A 15,120-nucleotide genomic window follows, 5' to 3' on the forward strand; every position below is an offset into this window, starting at 1 on the left:
ACCAGTTGATGGTTGTCCGTCTGGTATTCCAACGTCTCTTTTAAACTCTCGTAGCCACTCTGCATTATCGACTGGTGTTTGGTTCCATGGATCGTCACTGAACTGTTAGCCTGGACGTAGACTGCTTCGGGAAACTTACTCGTCGTATAAGATCCATCGGGCCTGGTATTTTAACTCGTCATCACTGGGAATGTGTCTGTTGGGGTTGTTCTGTGACATTGTAGTCATGACGAATCTCGACAGTTCTCTCTGAAGTCGACGGTAGCTGTTGTTGTCGTTGATAAAGAAGGGAGTCGCTGTTCGGACCTTGTCACGAAGGAGAGCCCTGTCGAGAGAGTCGTGTGACGGCATCTCTTGGTTGATCAAAGGAGACGTCATGTTTGGGATGCCTTCTGATATACCAGGAGATAGGGATCGGTTCTCGAGAGCCATGTCTGTTTCTGTCAGGGGTATCCAGGAATGGCTGAGGTTTTGAAGATCCACGTTCATGTCCCCTAAGACAGCACCGTTGACATTATCGAGAGTTTCATTCTGAGGCCATAAAAGGGCCTGATCATTTAGAGGTGGCGAAGCAACGACAGGGGCTCGCTGCCGTAAAGGTAACAGCCATGTAGTGGAACTCCAGACTAGTCTCATCAAAAAGTCCAGGAACCTCCTCGACGGATTGGGAGATGAGCTCTCGATACGGTTAAGAGCGTTACATGCTTCTTGTTGTAGCTCTGAATCGGATGGAAAATGTCCTACAGCTGCATGGGCTGCCATGTATTGACGTAACGCAGCCTCGAGTTCGCAATTCTCAAAGATGTTGCCTTTCCCGTTGATCTTGAGCTGACTTAGTCGTGATTCTGCAAGCTGTTTTGTTGGTCTTAGCCTTGCTTGATTGGCAATTTCTGTGCAGGACATGAAGATATCCCAAAGCCACGACGGAGCAGACGAGGCTGGGTTTGGAGAGATGATTTCTGCGCCGAGAATGACTGAACATCCTTCAAAGTGAAGCTCTGAGTCTTGAGGTAGACTGCCGAATGCGTGAAACGTGTTCCTCATGTAATACTCCAATTCAAGCTTGATCAACTCGTAGGCACTTGTTGGCGTGTCTGCTGGCCCCTTTGTTGCAGCAAATGGAAGCGGAGAGTTGCGTTCATGGTGAATAAGGTCTGATGGTCAGCATGGACGGAGGAAGCAAGAGGGTGTCTAGACGACTTACATGGAGGCATCGCGTTGTCGATCCTGTCAATAATCTTGTTATCAAACCCCCAATCTCCTTTCCAGTGCTCCATTGTGCTTCCAGCCTTGAAATGATCCGCTAAATGATCAACTCGGCTGGCCCATGTCATAAGATTGATCCCACAGAAGCCACAGCGAGAGCGAATATCTTGTGTCATGACCTTCCATTCGTCCATTGGCCATTTCAAGAACTTGGATGCATGAACCAATCTCAAATGTTGCTGGAGATGATCCTTTCGATGATATGTTCGCTCTTCAATCGGTCGTTCAATGCAGGCGCTTTGGTTGTGTCCGTCCAGGTGAGTTTTGTCTGGGTTTTTGATGCCACAAAACACACACAGAAGCCCTTCCTCGGGATGAATCGCTGTAGGGCCTTTTGGAGAGCATACCCAGTTCTCTAGAGACAGATGCAGAGACTTTTCATGCCGTTGCCAGTCGTACTTTGTCTTGAAGGTTTCTGTGCAAAAAGTACACTGATATGTGTTCTGAGCTTGCAACAGATTTGTCCTGACCTCTTGACGTCTTAGCCTGGCTCTTCGTCGTCGACTGTGACGTCTCTGGAATAGGTCGAAGGATGTAGAAGATTGCCGCGATGGATGAGAGTGAGCTGAACTGCAGGATCCAGAATCACGACTTGAACCAGACGTTCCTGTGCTGCTGACAGACGAGGCATTGCTTCGAGACTTCATGCGACCACGTGGACGTCCAGAGAAGGCTGCGACAGCACGAGAGATATCGTGAACGGTGGCTGCTTCATGTTCGGGTGGTGAATTCTCCCATCGTTGAAGAGGATTCATATGCTCGAATGGTGCTGGCGTTGGTCGTCGATGAGGCGTATCGATAGGTGTTTGATGCCCGGAAGAATGTCCCTCTTCATCGTTCCGAAACATTGGGGATGCAGGTCGTGAAAGATGAGCCTTGGCTCTCCGTCTGGTGTTAGCAAACCAGTTTGTTATCTGCTGGCGACCGAGACCGGTCTGATTCTGTAGATTCTGGATATCTTCAACCGTTGGATAAGGATGTCGCTCATGGCTTGCAAACCAATTTCTCAAGATCTTGACAGCCTCTGAGGAGAAGCGATTGCCAATCTTTGGTGGCGCAGTTGACGTTTGGAGTATGCTCGGAGAGATTGTCTCTTCCTGGCCATACTCTGGCAGTCCAACGTCGAGAAGAGGCAGTGAAAAGTCGGCACTTGTATCAGGACTTGTACCTAGTGACCTAGAAATGGCCCTATAGGTTTCCTCCCACTCTTGGTCCGCCATGATGAGTTGCTCTTCCATGATGTCGAGAGGGGATCAAAGGTCATGGGACACGGAAAAGACTCGGAACATGTCGAGAAAGGGCGGAGATCCACAATTGAGTTTTGATGAGGTAATTACATTGGCTGATGAGGTCACGGGGCAGAACGTTTGCGAATATAGTTATTGTCTTTGAAGAGGACAATGGTTATGGGCAATGGTTATGGAAGAGGAGAGCAAGTCAAGGGAGGAACTGTATGTGGCAGTCTGGTAGATAAGATAGTGGTCGCATGTACGCCCGCAGCGGAAATAATGTTTCAGACCGGGGTGCGCCGATGGGTCTGATTGCAGCACTGACGATTTATGCATGTGATTGAGAGTTATGCTTTGTTTATGCTATGCATTATATTCATAACTGAATCATCTACGGTTTGTGTCTCAAGAGTTGTGTTCTCGGAGGCATCATGTTGCAGATGAGATAGGTATGCTTGGTAGTCATCATGTATGTCAATTAATGCTCCTATCATTGAGGCTTTATTTTTTCAGAGAAGTTACGGTTCCCGATTTATGAGGAATGGTTGTATCAAGGTTCCTGGTTAGAGCCAGCCCGCTGTGGCCTCCTCTCAGCACTCACTGGGCCAACTTAACCCGCGACTCTGCCCCCTCCAGCTCTTGACAATTCGTGTAATTAATATCTCAGATCTAATGAGAACCCTCGTATCGATAAGCTCTCTCCCATAATCATTCGTCCCCTGGTGCAGAAACCGGTGGGGCGTCGATGATGTGCTTTCGACTAGAATCACATCACGCCTAATTCGGATCGGCAATTGAGTCGAAAACCTCTGATTGAACTTGAACTGTTCAACATTCTACTGAAATCGACTGTGCCACAAGATGACAGCCACGGCCAATGATACAGAGTCATCCCGACTTCTGCCCGCTGAGCGAGATGGATATGGTTCAGCTTCAGACTGTGAAAGCGCTCCTCAGCCGGAAGAGCCGAAGCCTTATAGCCATGCCTTTATCGCCAGAGTTGTGATTGCTTTGCTCATTGGTATGTCTTTACCTGCGGTTTGTTCTCGCTAACATTTAAGGCGTCTTTACTTCGAATGCCGATGGTTCATTGGTTCTGGCAACTCATCCTGTCATTGCATCCGAGTTTGGAGACTTGGCAGACTCTAGCTGGCTCTTTATCAGCTTTATGCTGGCTGGTGCAGCTTCACAGACAGTGGTAAGTAGCCGAATTGACTGCATGGGCATTGCTAAGGTTGTAGTACGGAAAACTCAGCGACATTTTTGGTCGAAAGGCCATCTTGATGTTCTGTTATGGACTCTTTGCTCTTGGATGGTAAGTTTCCTTCATGCAAATTGACTCATTCTGACCGTAATAGTGCTCTGGTGTAAGTTTATCACTCGAATCGTGATCATTTCTCACAGAAATAGGGGCATTGGCCAGTCTATGTGGCAGGTAATTCTAGGACGCGTCATTTCTGGCTCAGGAGGAGCTGGCATGACTGCCATGGCCTCGGTAATCATCACAGGTATGTTAATCAACAGACGATAGACCAAGCTGACCAGGTAGATCTCGCTCCCCTTAGAGAAGTTGCTTCTTGGCAAAGCTACATGAATGTCATCGCCACAGTTGGCCGAAGCATTGGAGGCCCCCTTGGAGGTTTGTTGGCTGACACAATTGGCTGGAGATGGTAATGTCAAAAGTTCTGCTGGAAAGCTAAGCTAACAAGTCAGGTCGTTCCTTGGTCAAGCCCCTATTTTTGCCGCATCCATGGTCATCTGTGGATTACTCCTCCCTTCGACGTCACACGGTACCCAAGAAAGTTCCATCGGTAGCCGCCTTGCTAGGATTGATGCACTGGGAGCTCTATTACTTGGCGCTACTGTCCTCTATCTGATGATGCCCCTGGAAATCGGAGGACAGAAGATACCTTGGAATCACCCAATTATCTTTGCCCTTTTTGCAGCCGGCATCTTGCTTGCTGTTGCCTTTGTACTGGTCGAGTCACGCTGGGCAAAGGAACCCATCTTTCCTCTTAGACTCCTTCAAAATGTACAAGTCACAAAGTCATATCTGATCGTTGCAGCTCAGGCTGGAGCGCAGCTTGGAGTAAGTCTTTGTCTACCAGAAAGGCTCTGCTGACAAGTTAGATGATGTATACCGTCCCCATTTACTTCCAAGTTACACAGCATGTCTCGAGCACCATTGCAGGAGCCCATCTCTTTCCAGCGGTCATTGGAAACACAATTGGAGGAATTGCCGCAGGGATCATCATCAACAGGTAAGCTCCATAGTCCAGCAGCAATTGCAGTTACTGATGGTCGCAGAACCGGCCGGTACAAGGCTCTCCTTGTGTTTGCTGCCATGTCCTCCATCACTGGCTACACATTGATGCTTCTACGATGGCATGGACACACTAGCTGGGCAGAATCGCTCTATGTTTTCCCAGGGTAAGTGTTTTGGCTCTCAACAAGCAAAGCTGACCCTTTTAGTGGCCTGGGAACTGGTATTGCCTTTAGTGCTGGGTTCATTTCCCTGCAAGCGTCGATCGATCCCAAGGACAAAGCTGCTGCCGCTGCAGGCCTGTTTATGACTACCACCTTGGGAACTATCATTGGCATGGCAGGAACCAGTGCAATTATTCAGGGATATCTGAGGTATAGCGTGCAGTTGGACCTGGCCAGACTTGGCATGTCCCAAGCAGAGATTTCCGAGGTAAGTTGATAGACGTTTTATTGGCTCTGCTAACTTTGTAGATCATCCGCAAAGCTTCAGAGAGTGTCTCCTACATTGAGCATGCCACCGGGGCAGTTCAAAAGGTCCTCATTGAGAGATATGTCAAGGGAATTGAATATGGTCATGGTATGTTCTCTCCAAGTGTCTAGACATAGCTAACAGACCAGCTCTTTCGATTGTATTTGCTAGCATTACGCTCTTCACTGCTTCACTCCTCAAGGAGAGAAAGCTATAGACACACGGCGACTGAGTTAAGGACAGAGATCTCAAAGGAGAATAGATGTATGTCGATGCTTTTATCGTCCGAATACCTGACTAGAAAGGGTATGCAGCTTCAGTCACCTTTTCAAGAAGCCCCGACTCCTTCTGAAGTTGGTCCTGTTCATGCAAATAAGGAAGAAGAATACCCGCCCAATGGTGCTTTCCCTTGTACTTTGATGTCTCTTCATCCCATTGTTCAATCGCTTCGGCCAATCTGCCTGGGACGTGTGGTTCTTTGGCGATTGTAGTAATCGGCTCGAAGTACGTTCGGACCGTAAACAAGAGCGCCTTGGATCGAGGGAGTCGTCGAAGAGACTGTCTTTCGGATCGGAAGTAGAGGTCTTCGATGGTCAAGCCAACGTCGTTTGCCGTTTCCCAAGCTGAGGGTGTCAGGGGGTACGATTCAGGGGTATGATTAAGGGGGACAACTTACATGCAACTTCGTTACCGTCTTGATTTCCCATTCTGTGAGACCAATGGAGTCCGTCGTCAAGTTGAATAAAGAACTGACTGGTCAGCTTTGTCTAATCGCCTGCAGGTTACTTACATTGTTCCGAATCACTGCCTTTTCAGGGAGCATGCTCTTGAAGAATCGGTTCATCGACTTTTGGAGCTTTGCCTGGTAATGAGGAACTCCAGCTTCAATGTGAAGGGTATCAAGAGACATGTTGAACTTTTCTCTTAGTCGCCAGAAGCCGGGTAGACAAACAGCTCCGGCGTCGAGGTGGTATTGACCATCTACGGGATTAGCTGAGTCAATGACAAAAGGAGTGACTTACCATCATTCTCGACCATAATGACGAGATCATCTTGTACCAACTTCGCTGCGATCGTCATGGCATCGGTTGGGTTGGCTATCTGGTTAGTCAAGTCAAAAAAGGGGCTCCCTACTTACCAGCCGGATAGTTGAACATTTCTCCAGTCAGAGTGTTGTGCAAAACACCCCCTTTGAGCTGAAAGATCTTTGGATAACGTGCAGTCAAGTAACTGGTCAGCTCCTCCAAGACTTCAAAGCAGGCATCTCGGGTCACGGCGTTGTCGACGTATTGAACATGGGCTTTAAGGTCTTTTTCAAGCTCGGATACTTTGGTGTCGTGGAACCAGAGGAAGTTGGAGTCCATCTCGATCCAGCTATCCCAGTCGAGTTTCCTGATTCCCATGGTGATGTGGTTTTTGCCATGACGGAATGGACGATACAGTTGAGGCTTGGTACTGTCCAGATCAAAGTCAGGAAGAGGCTTCGGCGTGGGAGTTTTGAAGACATCAGGCTCAGGAGTCACTGACTGATTAGCAGTGGCAAGAGAGAGGGAAATGAACATACCGGATTTGCTCTGGAACTTGTAGGAGTAGAGCAGCCAACATGCGCCAATGGCCAGAAAGGCGACCAAGGCCACATCCGGGCGCAGTCCCAGTGATTCAAGGAGCGAAGGCATAGTTGACGGTGTTCGATACGATACTTGGTGTCCTCTGAAAAGGAAGTGCTCTGATCAATGTGAGGTTCAAGATGGGCCGTTTAAGTACATCGATGTCGATATGAAAAGTGCAAGAGTTTCGGACAACCAAGGCGGTCCCAAAACCTTCCTTAACAGCCACAAACAACCGACGTGCTGGCTAACCCGGATCAGGTAACTAGATTGACCACATCCGAGATATGGGTGGTCTCGTGACTTCTCCGCACAACGCAACCCCGCGTAATTTGTCTCTTTTGGTGTAATATTCATGTATAAGAGCTATCTAATTGGTCCAACTTTGTTCGATGAAGTCAGACTGTGAGAACTGTTCAAACATCGGCACTTGGGCCAGCTTGGCAAGTTGTTTATAGCATCAAGGCTGGCAAGCTTACAAAACCGCTCTCTAACCTCGGTAGCTATATTGGGCATTTGGCGCAGCTGTAACACGCGGTGAGCAAGATGCAGCTCTTATTTAACTCTTCTCCGTCACAGTATTTTGTCCAGCAGAGAGTCCTTGCCCCGCCGCAGCAAGCTGCTGCTCAGCGACCTCATTTCGCTTCTCATCCTCCTTCTCCAACTTGACATTCCGGAAGAAGAACATGATGATCAGAAGAGGAATGGAAAGCGAAAGCGATCCAATCGCAAGTGTCTGCTGTGTCAGGCGGTAACTGAGATCAATGGCATCTCTAGTTGCGGTGCCTGGCTCGTAGCTCTGCGCCGCCACAATGGAACGGAAGATGACGGTACTGTTTGCCTTGTCAACCTCTGGGAGATTCGCAGCGAGCCTTCGGGGCAAAAGAGTGTTCCAGAGAGCACCACCAATACTAGTATGTGTTAGTTATGTCACGAAGAGAGTGAGACAACTTGCCTGTTGCCAACATTGGCACCAAATCCAGACGAAGAGAGAAACATGGCCGTCGCAATGCCAATCTCGTGATCCGGAACCGCAGCCTGCAGAGCGACTTGAAGTGGTACCTGAACAAAACCTCGACCAAGGCCAAGCAGCACCTGTCCAGTGGTAAGAGCTGCTTCGTTTGCAACTAGAGCTCCATCGATATTGGTAAAGTAGATTGGTAGTCCATTAGCTAGAGCAACCATCAAGAAGCCGAGAACGATAAACGGCTTGGTATGTTTGACGAATCTGATGGCCAGACCAATGACAAGACCACCGAGGTTCAAGGCAACCCTTCGAGCATTACTGTACAAGTTAGATCGAATTCTCCATGTTTGAGAAGACTTACTCGATGCGGACTGCATGTCCAGGCGAGTAACCTCCAGCCACTTGTAGAAAGCTCGGTGCAAACGTTCTATAGGTTGAATCTGACATGGCAATAATGCAAACAGAAACACAAGCAAGTATGACATTGCGGTTCTTGATCATACGGAACGGAACAATAGGCTTCTTTGCATATCGTCCATCCCAGACCAAGAAGCCAACAAACGTCAATACTCCCACGGCCAGAAGCACAATAGACGACGGCTCAGTCCAACTCTCAGTGTTTCTCCTCCCGGTGATGGAAAGCGGCAATAGAGTCATCGAAAGACCAGCGAGCAACATAAATGCGCCAACAATGTCCAGCTGAACGAAAAGAACCTGGCGGACCTTGGTTGTCCAGGATGCACCCTCTGGGATCTCGGAAGCAGCACGGAGTGAAACTCGCTTATAATAGATGCCCTTCTTGCGAGCTCGGAACTCCATAAACACCATGATGGCGATGGTTGGGAGTGCGCAGAAAGGCATAATGGCAGCCCACATACCGAATCCCCAACGCCATGACGACTTGAGCAGCATGTGTTCACCAAGATAAGTGCCGGCGTACAAGGTAGGGATGGCAGCCAGCGACTCGGGCAGCGTAAAGAGGAAGCCTCTGTTCATGAGGGAAGTGACTTCGGCGATGAAGATTTGCTCGTTAATGGTCCACCAAGTATCGCCAAACGATTCAAAGATACCTCCGGCCTGGGGCCATTAGGCTTGAACGGCAGAAGAACTGTGAACTTACGAGATAGGTCTCTACGTTGTGACACGCAGCGTAGAGCACGTTTGCTAGGGCCATGCTTATCACCGACCCTGCGAATCCTTGTGGTCGTCCAATGTGCTAATCCGTTAGTCTGGCGTTACTGTCTTCGAATGCTACTTACATCTGCAACTTTTGCTAATAGAGGATACGCAACGATCCGCACAATGCCGTGGATGATATTGGCCGTGGCAATGAGGGAATGGCCCTTGAAATGGCTCGTGGCGTAGGGATCGTAGACTCCCGCAGAAGAAGCAGCGAAGATCATGGCAAAGTTCATAACAAAGAGACTGAGCAGAGTTAGCGTTTTCTTCTTGCGTGTGCATCCGACTCACCCGGCAAAAGCGACGATGAGTGGGGATTTCGTCCAGATCTTGCGGATAGCTTCTGTAGGAGGTGCTGTATGGTGCATTTGATCTTCGGAGTCGACTTCAACCTTCTCCGTTGTGCGTCCGCCATCGCCCGATGGCTCCCGCAGAGCGGGCATAATATCGTTCTTTTGTTCAGACATTGCGAGTGGTTTGTAGATGCAAATCTGCTTGGGGTTCCTGGGTTTAAATGCGCACTGACAGGCTGATACCCCCATGCCAAGCTGTGTCATGAGACGAACTACACTTTGACCTACTCTGAAAACCGTCTAGATCACCATCATGAGTGGCTTGGCGAGAAAGATGCTTCGTATTTCTCAACGAGATTATCTTATCAGATCATTTTGATTTGTTCGGCAGGAAGGCCAAGCATTGGCGCTCCAAATCTCTTCCTGTCAGGGTTAGCGGCCGATTACGTAGGACTCGGTTATGAAGAGGATCTTCTGAGTTTGGGTATAAGCCCGTCGACCGTTGACGGTTAATAGCTCGAACCAGCGTGCTCGACGGAAGATTATAAACCTCTCGTTCTAGCCTCTGGAGTATCTTGTCAAGCATCACAGTTCTGCACCGACAAAGGCTCGTAGCCCCCATAGCCTTTCCATGTAGTATCCAAGTCTAGAGCTACACAACTGTCCCAGTTTTGACCGTTCTGATAGTCCCCTCTTTGTACAATGCCTCAACAATATCCAGAATAACAAAATCACATCCCTTGGCGGCCATGATGTCAACTGCCAGTGGCAGACTCTGGTTCTTCATGGTCGAGTTGGAAAAGTTTACCCCTCCCAAGTCGAAACTTCCAAGAGTTATGGCGTAGTCGGGAAGACCGGCAAGAGATGCAAGGCGACCGGGGGAAACGGAATCATCGGAGTCGTTGTCGTTGTCTCCAAGGGCTTCCAGGGAAAGCTTGCAGGCTTCAGGGGTTCCAAGTGTAGTGTTGCAGTTAATTGTCTTGTTCAACTCGAGGATTGCCGCCTGTTGATTCGAGATTATGTCGGCCAAGCGCGAAATGTAAGGATTGGAAGTGCTGAGAAGGTTAGCGATGTCAGTACGGGAGAGGTGTCTTACTCTTTGGAGACATCTGGCTTGTAATTTGCCAATGGGGTCCAAAAGTAGACATAAACAGCGTTTGAGCACGTCTCTTTGTCATGAGACAAGAAATGCTTCGCGGCCCAGTCCTCAACCATCTTCTTGGACTCGAGATCCTGACGGTGTGTCTCCTCAGTCATTGTCTTGTTCGCCATCAACCAGCCGCTTCGAATGTGGGGGACCATGTGAGGGAATCCTCCATTGTGAGAAGCCTTGTATTTCTTCACGTAGTCCTTTCCAAACTTGTTCCACTGTTCGTATCGAGTCAGGTTCCGGTAGACGAAACTAGTAATATCTGAAAGGGAGTCATCTGGGTCAGGCCCTGACTTGCCCCATGCCTTGTCAAGAGAAAAAGTTTTGACTTCAGCTGACAATAACTTGGTCAAGTTGTCGAGGAAGTTTTGAGCAGCCTCCGAAACCTCCAAAAAGTAATCTTGCAAGTTGGATATCGTCGCCTTGCTTTCTGGATCGAGATAAATGGTCTTTGGGTACTTGTGGTACTCTTTTGTTTCGGAGTAGAGAACTCGGTTGATCTTGGACCATAGAAGGGGATCTCGAGCAAGGATTCCAGAGGTATCCATTGCTGTTGACAGAGGAAGTGCGCCGGTAAGGTCCACAGCCCCATGGGTTGGTCGATTCCCGTGAACACCATTGACCGCGGCTGGTCCCCTGATACTGCCACCTGTATCGCTCCCCATGGTAGCATCAAGCCAATCATAAGAAGCTGCAGCTGCAGCTGAACCTCCAGAGCTGTCACTTGGCGAGTTGTAACCGTCGCCACGGGGATTGAACGGCAGAAGGTAATCGATGTGTTCCGTCACGTACATGCCTGCAAATGCAAACTCGGACATCTTGTTCTTACCAATGACAACCGCACCAGCGTCGACTAGTCTCTGAACTGCAAAGGCTGTCTCATTTTTTATATCGCTGATTTCATACAATGCTCGGTTGCCGCCGCTTGTTTTGAGGCCCTTGAGATCGTAGAGATCTTTAACAGAGATTCTCACTCCGGCAAGGGGTTTCTCGGGTGTCGGGGTAAAGTAGAGTCGAGAGGGAACTGCAATGGTAAGCCCCCCGGCAGAGAAGCTAGCAGCGCGGAGAGGATGATGGGTTCCTGAAGGATCTTGATAGGAAGCCTAACCTATTAGCGAAGAAGACACTGGGAGGGTTAGAATACCTGAATGAAAGCCTGGTTTGTGTCCGCGTAAAGTCGATACGCCTGATACACGTTTCCAGTAGCCGTGTGAACAAAGTACGGTCCAGGAGGAGCGGCCTCTGAGTAAAAGACAGCCGAGGTATTGTAATCAGGGGGTAAATCCTTGACCCAATCGTTTGTCGTGTTTGTGCACTTGACACAGATGACTGTGACTGTTAGCATGAATGGATAAATGGTGTTGAAGCTTACCCTCAGCAAAAGATGTTGTCCACACGTCATCTTTCTCATACTCGACCAACGCCGAGGCAACGCTGACTGCATCGACTGTGTCATTCAGATGAACAACAGTCAGAGGGACAAACTCGTATGTCCCAGTGTTGTAGTCCCATGATTCAAGTTTCCAGGACGCTGTAGGAGGGACAAAGTATTCATGATTTCCCAGTTGAATCTGCCTCGACACTGAGAGTGCCGATGCAACAGCAGCAAAGATGCCATGAACCAAAAAGAACGCCATTGAAGCCAAGAATACCCAAAACAAATGGCATGTGGCGGGATCTTATGAAACAGCGCCGTGTTTTCAGGCGTGTCTTTGAACTCGATGGCGGCCCATGATGAAATTATTGAGGCATTCCAATTTCAGCTTCACCGTAGAGTCGAAATTCACTGCTACCTCACCGGTAGCAACGCTGTGACCCCGATGGCTTTTGTGAGGGCGATCACTATCGATAAGTGATGGTAGCCACGGTCAAAGCCCAAGATATTAACAAAACATCCACACGTGGCGTATCAAGCTTTTCTGGCACCGCCTGACCGCGGGCCACGATGGTGCTGGTAGTGCAGGTGTAAACCTTGATATACGACGTTTTCTCCCGGCTGCACGCCAGACTGCGCCTCAACGGTCTCTAATGTTAATCTGATGATTACTTGGTGACGATGGTTCACTGAAGAATGCAAAGAGGCTGCTCTCAAACAAGTTAGCTTCAGGGGATCCGTCAATGCGTAAGTTTAGAGGCAATCAACTTGCCGGCTTCCGTATGCAGGAACATTCGCGTAAAGTTCAAGTTATTGTTGTTTCAGACGCGTATTACAAGCCACATTGTTTACGCGTTTTGAGACCGGGGCTCAACGAATACGCGTTTATTGGATCAATCATGATCTGACAAATTCTTCCTTTATCAATTTGCTCAAAATCGGGGGGTATAGGGTGATTGGCGTACAATTAATGCCACGGCGAAGCTTTGCCTTCCGTGTCCAATTCATCTCAAGCCCTTACCGGTTTATTCTCAAGAACCATTGTTTCAACGGCCGTTAAACTTTGCAGTAGGCTGCAGCAACTGGGTCTCAATTTTACAAATAGCAGCTCGCTGCAATTCCTTAGAAAGCTGAAGTAACCATCCCCTATTTCATCCACAGCCGTTTCAGGTACGTACCCAAATTGAAGTCCGAATAACCTCATCTGCCTCGCTGCGTACCCTAAGCATGGTCATGTGAAGCTCCCCTTTTGGCCAAATGCGGAAATCCTAGAATCTCTCATTGGCCCGAGATTTAAGCTTGAATCTGCCCTATTCAAAGTGGAAGGAACGAGCTTGGTTCAGACAACGCCTGAATTCATGATATGTACTTCTATTGATATATACCAGCTTTTATGGGCATGCCAGGCCCGGAACATTAGATTAACATACTTGTGTACAAGCCCACCTAACCAATACCATAAAATACCCGCAGTTGACCGTCCGAATCTCACTCAGCATCAGGAAACTTTGACGGCTCTTTCCAGGACTCAGGGGCTTTGCAAAGGTGTAATTCCTTCCCCTGGGCCTTGTATGCCACTCTGTTGCTGCAATTCTGACAAAACTGCTCAATATCGAAAGACCACCCGGCTACATAAGGAGCAGCCACTCCACAGACCGTGGTAAATAACAGAAGAACCGCTTGTAGACTGAGAGGTCAGCTTCGCTCTCAAACTTGGCAGTAAACTCACTGTGTGGCGTTTGACGGCTTCTTGCTGACACGCGTCTCGGTACGTCGATGACAGAACGGACAATCGATCGACTCAGGTTGATCTCCAAGCATGTGTAAAGGTGTAACTGTTCGGGGTGTGGCCGATCGAGGCGTGATTGACATGACTTCTAGACTTGATACATATTCGATACGATCGTCCGGTGTCTCCAAAACTGGAGGCTCAACTCTGACAACTGCGTTTGAAACGACCTCTGGAAGACAGTCGTCATTGATCCCGCGACTACTCTCGTTTTCGATCGGTTGGCGTTCGTGTTCGACCCCAGGCTTTGCTGTAAAAGTATCTGCGGATGGAGGTATCGGCGTTCCCAGTGGCGAAACAGTCACCTGGGCTAAAGGATTGTATCGTTCCGACATTGGAGAAACAGCAAACCCATCCGAGGTGAGGGCAGACATGGTCGCCTCGGAATAGGTTGGCGGAGGTTGAGGACTACCAAGTCAGCGAGTGTCATTATCGGAGAAATGGAAGTACCTTAGGGTTCTTTCAGGATCCATTTTGCAGGTTGCAGAAGGAAAAACAGTCTAAGATGGGGGACAGCCATTTAAGACCGGATCTGCGGGCCCAGGCTGGTCGTATAGGAGATGAGATAAGGGATGGTCATTATAAATCCACGAACATCGGAAGAGTCCGAGATGTACTAAATATACCGGCACATCCGATACGTTAATCGCCCTGTAAGGCTAGTATCAGGGGCAGATCAACGTCACGGCCACGCGTAGATTACGAGTAAACAGGCTGTCGACAGGCCAAATGCCGAACGGGAGTCAGTTGGGAGAGACCGGGAGCGAAACCGAGACCGAGAGCGGGACCGATTGTTCTTGGCCAATTATAGGGCTGAGTGGTCCACGGAATAAGCTTTGCAGGGCTGTTAGCTTGGGCTGAGTCGTTAGCCTGACAATGCGGCTGGTTGCTTCAAGATTAAGCGTATCTTGCAAATCGAGACCGAGATGCGTCAGTTGGTAGATTTCACTGAGTATGAGATTTAAAAACTGGGCATTTCCCTGGATTTGAACACATCAACAACCCTCACATCCTCACATCAAATCTCATATCTTCTGCATTTTCATCTGCATCAACAATGGCCTCCACACTCAAGAAGATGGAACCTTTCTTCCCTACCAGGTCCAAGCTGCCAATTCATCTTGCCCAACTTGTACTGGTCATTGCTGTCGTTGCCCTGTCTGGAGCCCGGCTTCTCATGAAAAATACTCCACGTGGTCGCTCAACAACCATGGGCCTGGGAATGGTATGTACTCTCCACCTTTATCGTCATTTCTAACAAATTCAGGGAGCCAAATCCATCGTCATCATCACGTATCAACTCCTAACCGAGCATGTTGACCGTCTCAAACGATGGGGAAGCCTCAAGGCTTACTGGATTCTCAATGCTATGGAAATTGTTTTCTGGGCAGCAGTTGCATTCATGATGATCCAGGGTAACCAAAGAATTTGCATTGGTACAAGCTGCGCTATTGGCTGGGTTGTGTGTGTGCTGGCAATCTGCATGAGGTATGTCTCATTACTCTCCATTTGTACTTGGCTAACCTGTCAG

The 15,120-nt window shown here is 48.8% G+C and overlaps 5 protein-coding genes across 5 annotated transcripts; all 5 read right to left on the bottom strand.

Annotated features, from left to right (window-relative positions):
• Positions 1 to 526: 526 nt before the first annotated feature.
• LRP88_03742 (uncharacterized protein) lies at positions 527 to 2,486 on the bottom strand (the record flags this gene model as incomplete). The annotated part of the gene is made up of 3 exons (XM_083240352.1): positions 527 to 531; positions 771 to 1,154; positions 1,205 to 2,486. The coding sequence occupies 3 exons, from the start codon at positions 2,484 to 2,486 to the stop codon at positions 527 to 529; spliced, it is 1,671 nt and encodes a 556-aa protein (XP_083103642.1).
• Positions 2,487 to 5,526: 3,040 nt separating this feature from the next.
• LRP88_03743 (uncharacterized protein) lies at positions 5,527 to 6,905 on the bottom strand (the record flags this gene model as incomplete). Its single annotated transcript, XM_083240353.1, has 4 exons — positions 5,527 to 5,852; positions 5,906 to 5,978; positions 6,252 to 6,291; positions 6,364 to 6,905. 4 exons carry the CDS (start codon positions 6,903 to 6,905, stop codon positions 5,527 to 5,529), a joined length of 981 nt encoding a protein of 326 aa, XP_083103643.1.
• Positions 6,906 to 7,395: 490 nt separating this feature from the next.
• On the bottom strand, positions 7,396 to 9,449 carry LRP88_03744 (uncharacterized protein; the record flags this gene model as incomplete). Its single annotated transcript, XM_083240354.1, has 7 exons — positions 7,396 to 7,747; positions 7,834 to 8,109; positions 8,161 to 8,230; positions 8,307 to 8,873; positions 8,924 to 9,019; positions 9,072 to 9,228; positions 9,279 to 9,449. 7 exons carry the CDS (start codon positions 9,447 to 9,449, stop codon positions 7,396 to 7,398), a joined length of 1,689 nt encoding a protein of 562 aa, XP_083103644.1.
• Positions 9,450 to 9,927: 478 nt separating this feature from the next.
• On the bottom strand, positions 9,928 to 11,770 carry LRP88_03745 (amidase signature domain-containing protein; the record flags this gene model as incomplete). The annotated part of the gene is made up of 3 exons (XM_083240355.1): positions 9,928 to 10,330; positions 10,459 to 11,528; positions 11,621 to 11,770. 3 exons carry the CDS (start codon positions 11,768 to 11,770, stop codon positions 9,928 to 9,930), a joined length of 1,623 nt encoding a protein of 540 aa, XP_083103645.1.
• Positions 11,771 to 13,406: 1,636 nt separating this feature from the next.
• LRP88_03746 (LITAF-like zinc ribbon domain-containing protein) lies at positions 13,407 to 13,963 on the bottom strand (the record flags this gene model as incomplete). The annotated part of the gene is made up of 2 exons (XM_083240356.1): positions 13,407 to 13,479; positions 13,530 to 13,963. The coding sequence occupies 2 exons, from the start codon at positions 13,961 to 13,963 to the stop codon at positions 13,407 to 13,409; spliced, it is 507 nt and encodes a 168-aa protein (XP_083103646.1).
• Between the last annotated feature and the right edge of the window lie 1,157 nt (positions 13,964 to 15,120).

The sequence above is a fragment of the Fusarium phalaenopsidis genome (genome assembly GCF_050370095.1).
Source record: "Fusarium phalaenopsidis strain FUZ10S chromosome Unknown contig_32288, whole genome shotgun sequence".
NCBI lineage: Eukaryota > Fungi > Ascomycota > Sordariomycetes > Hypocreales > Nectriaceae > Fusarium > Fusarium phalaenopsidis.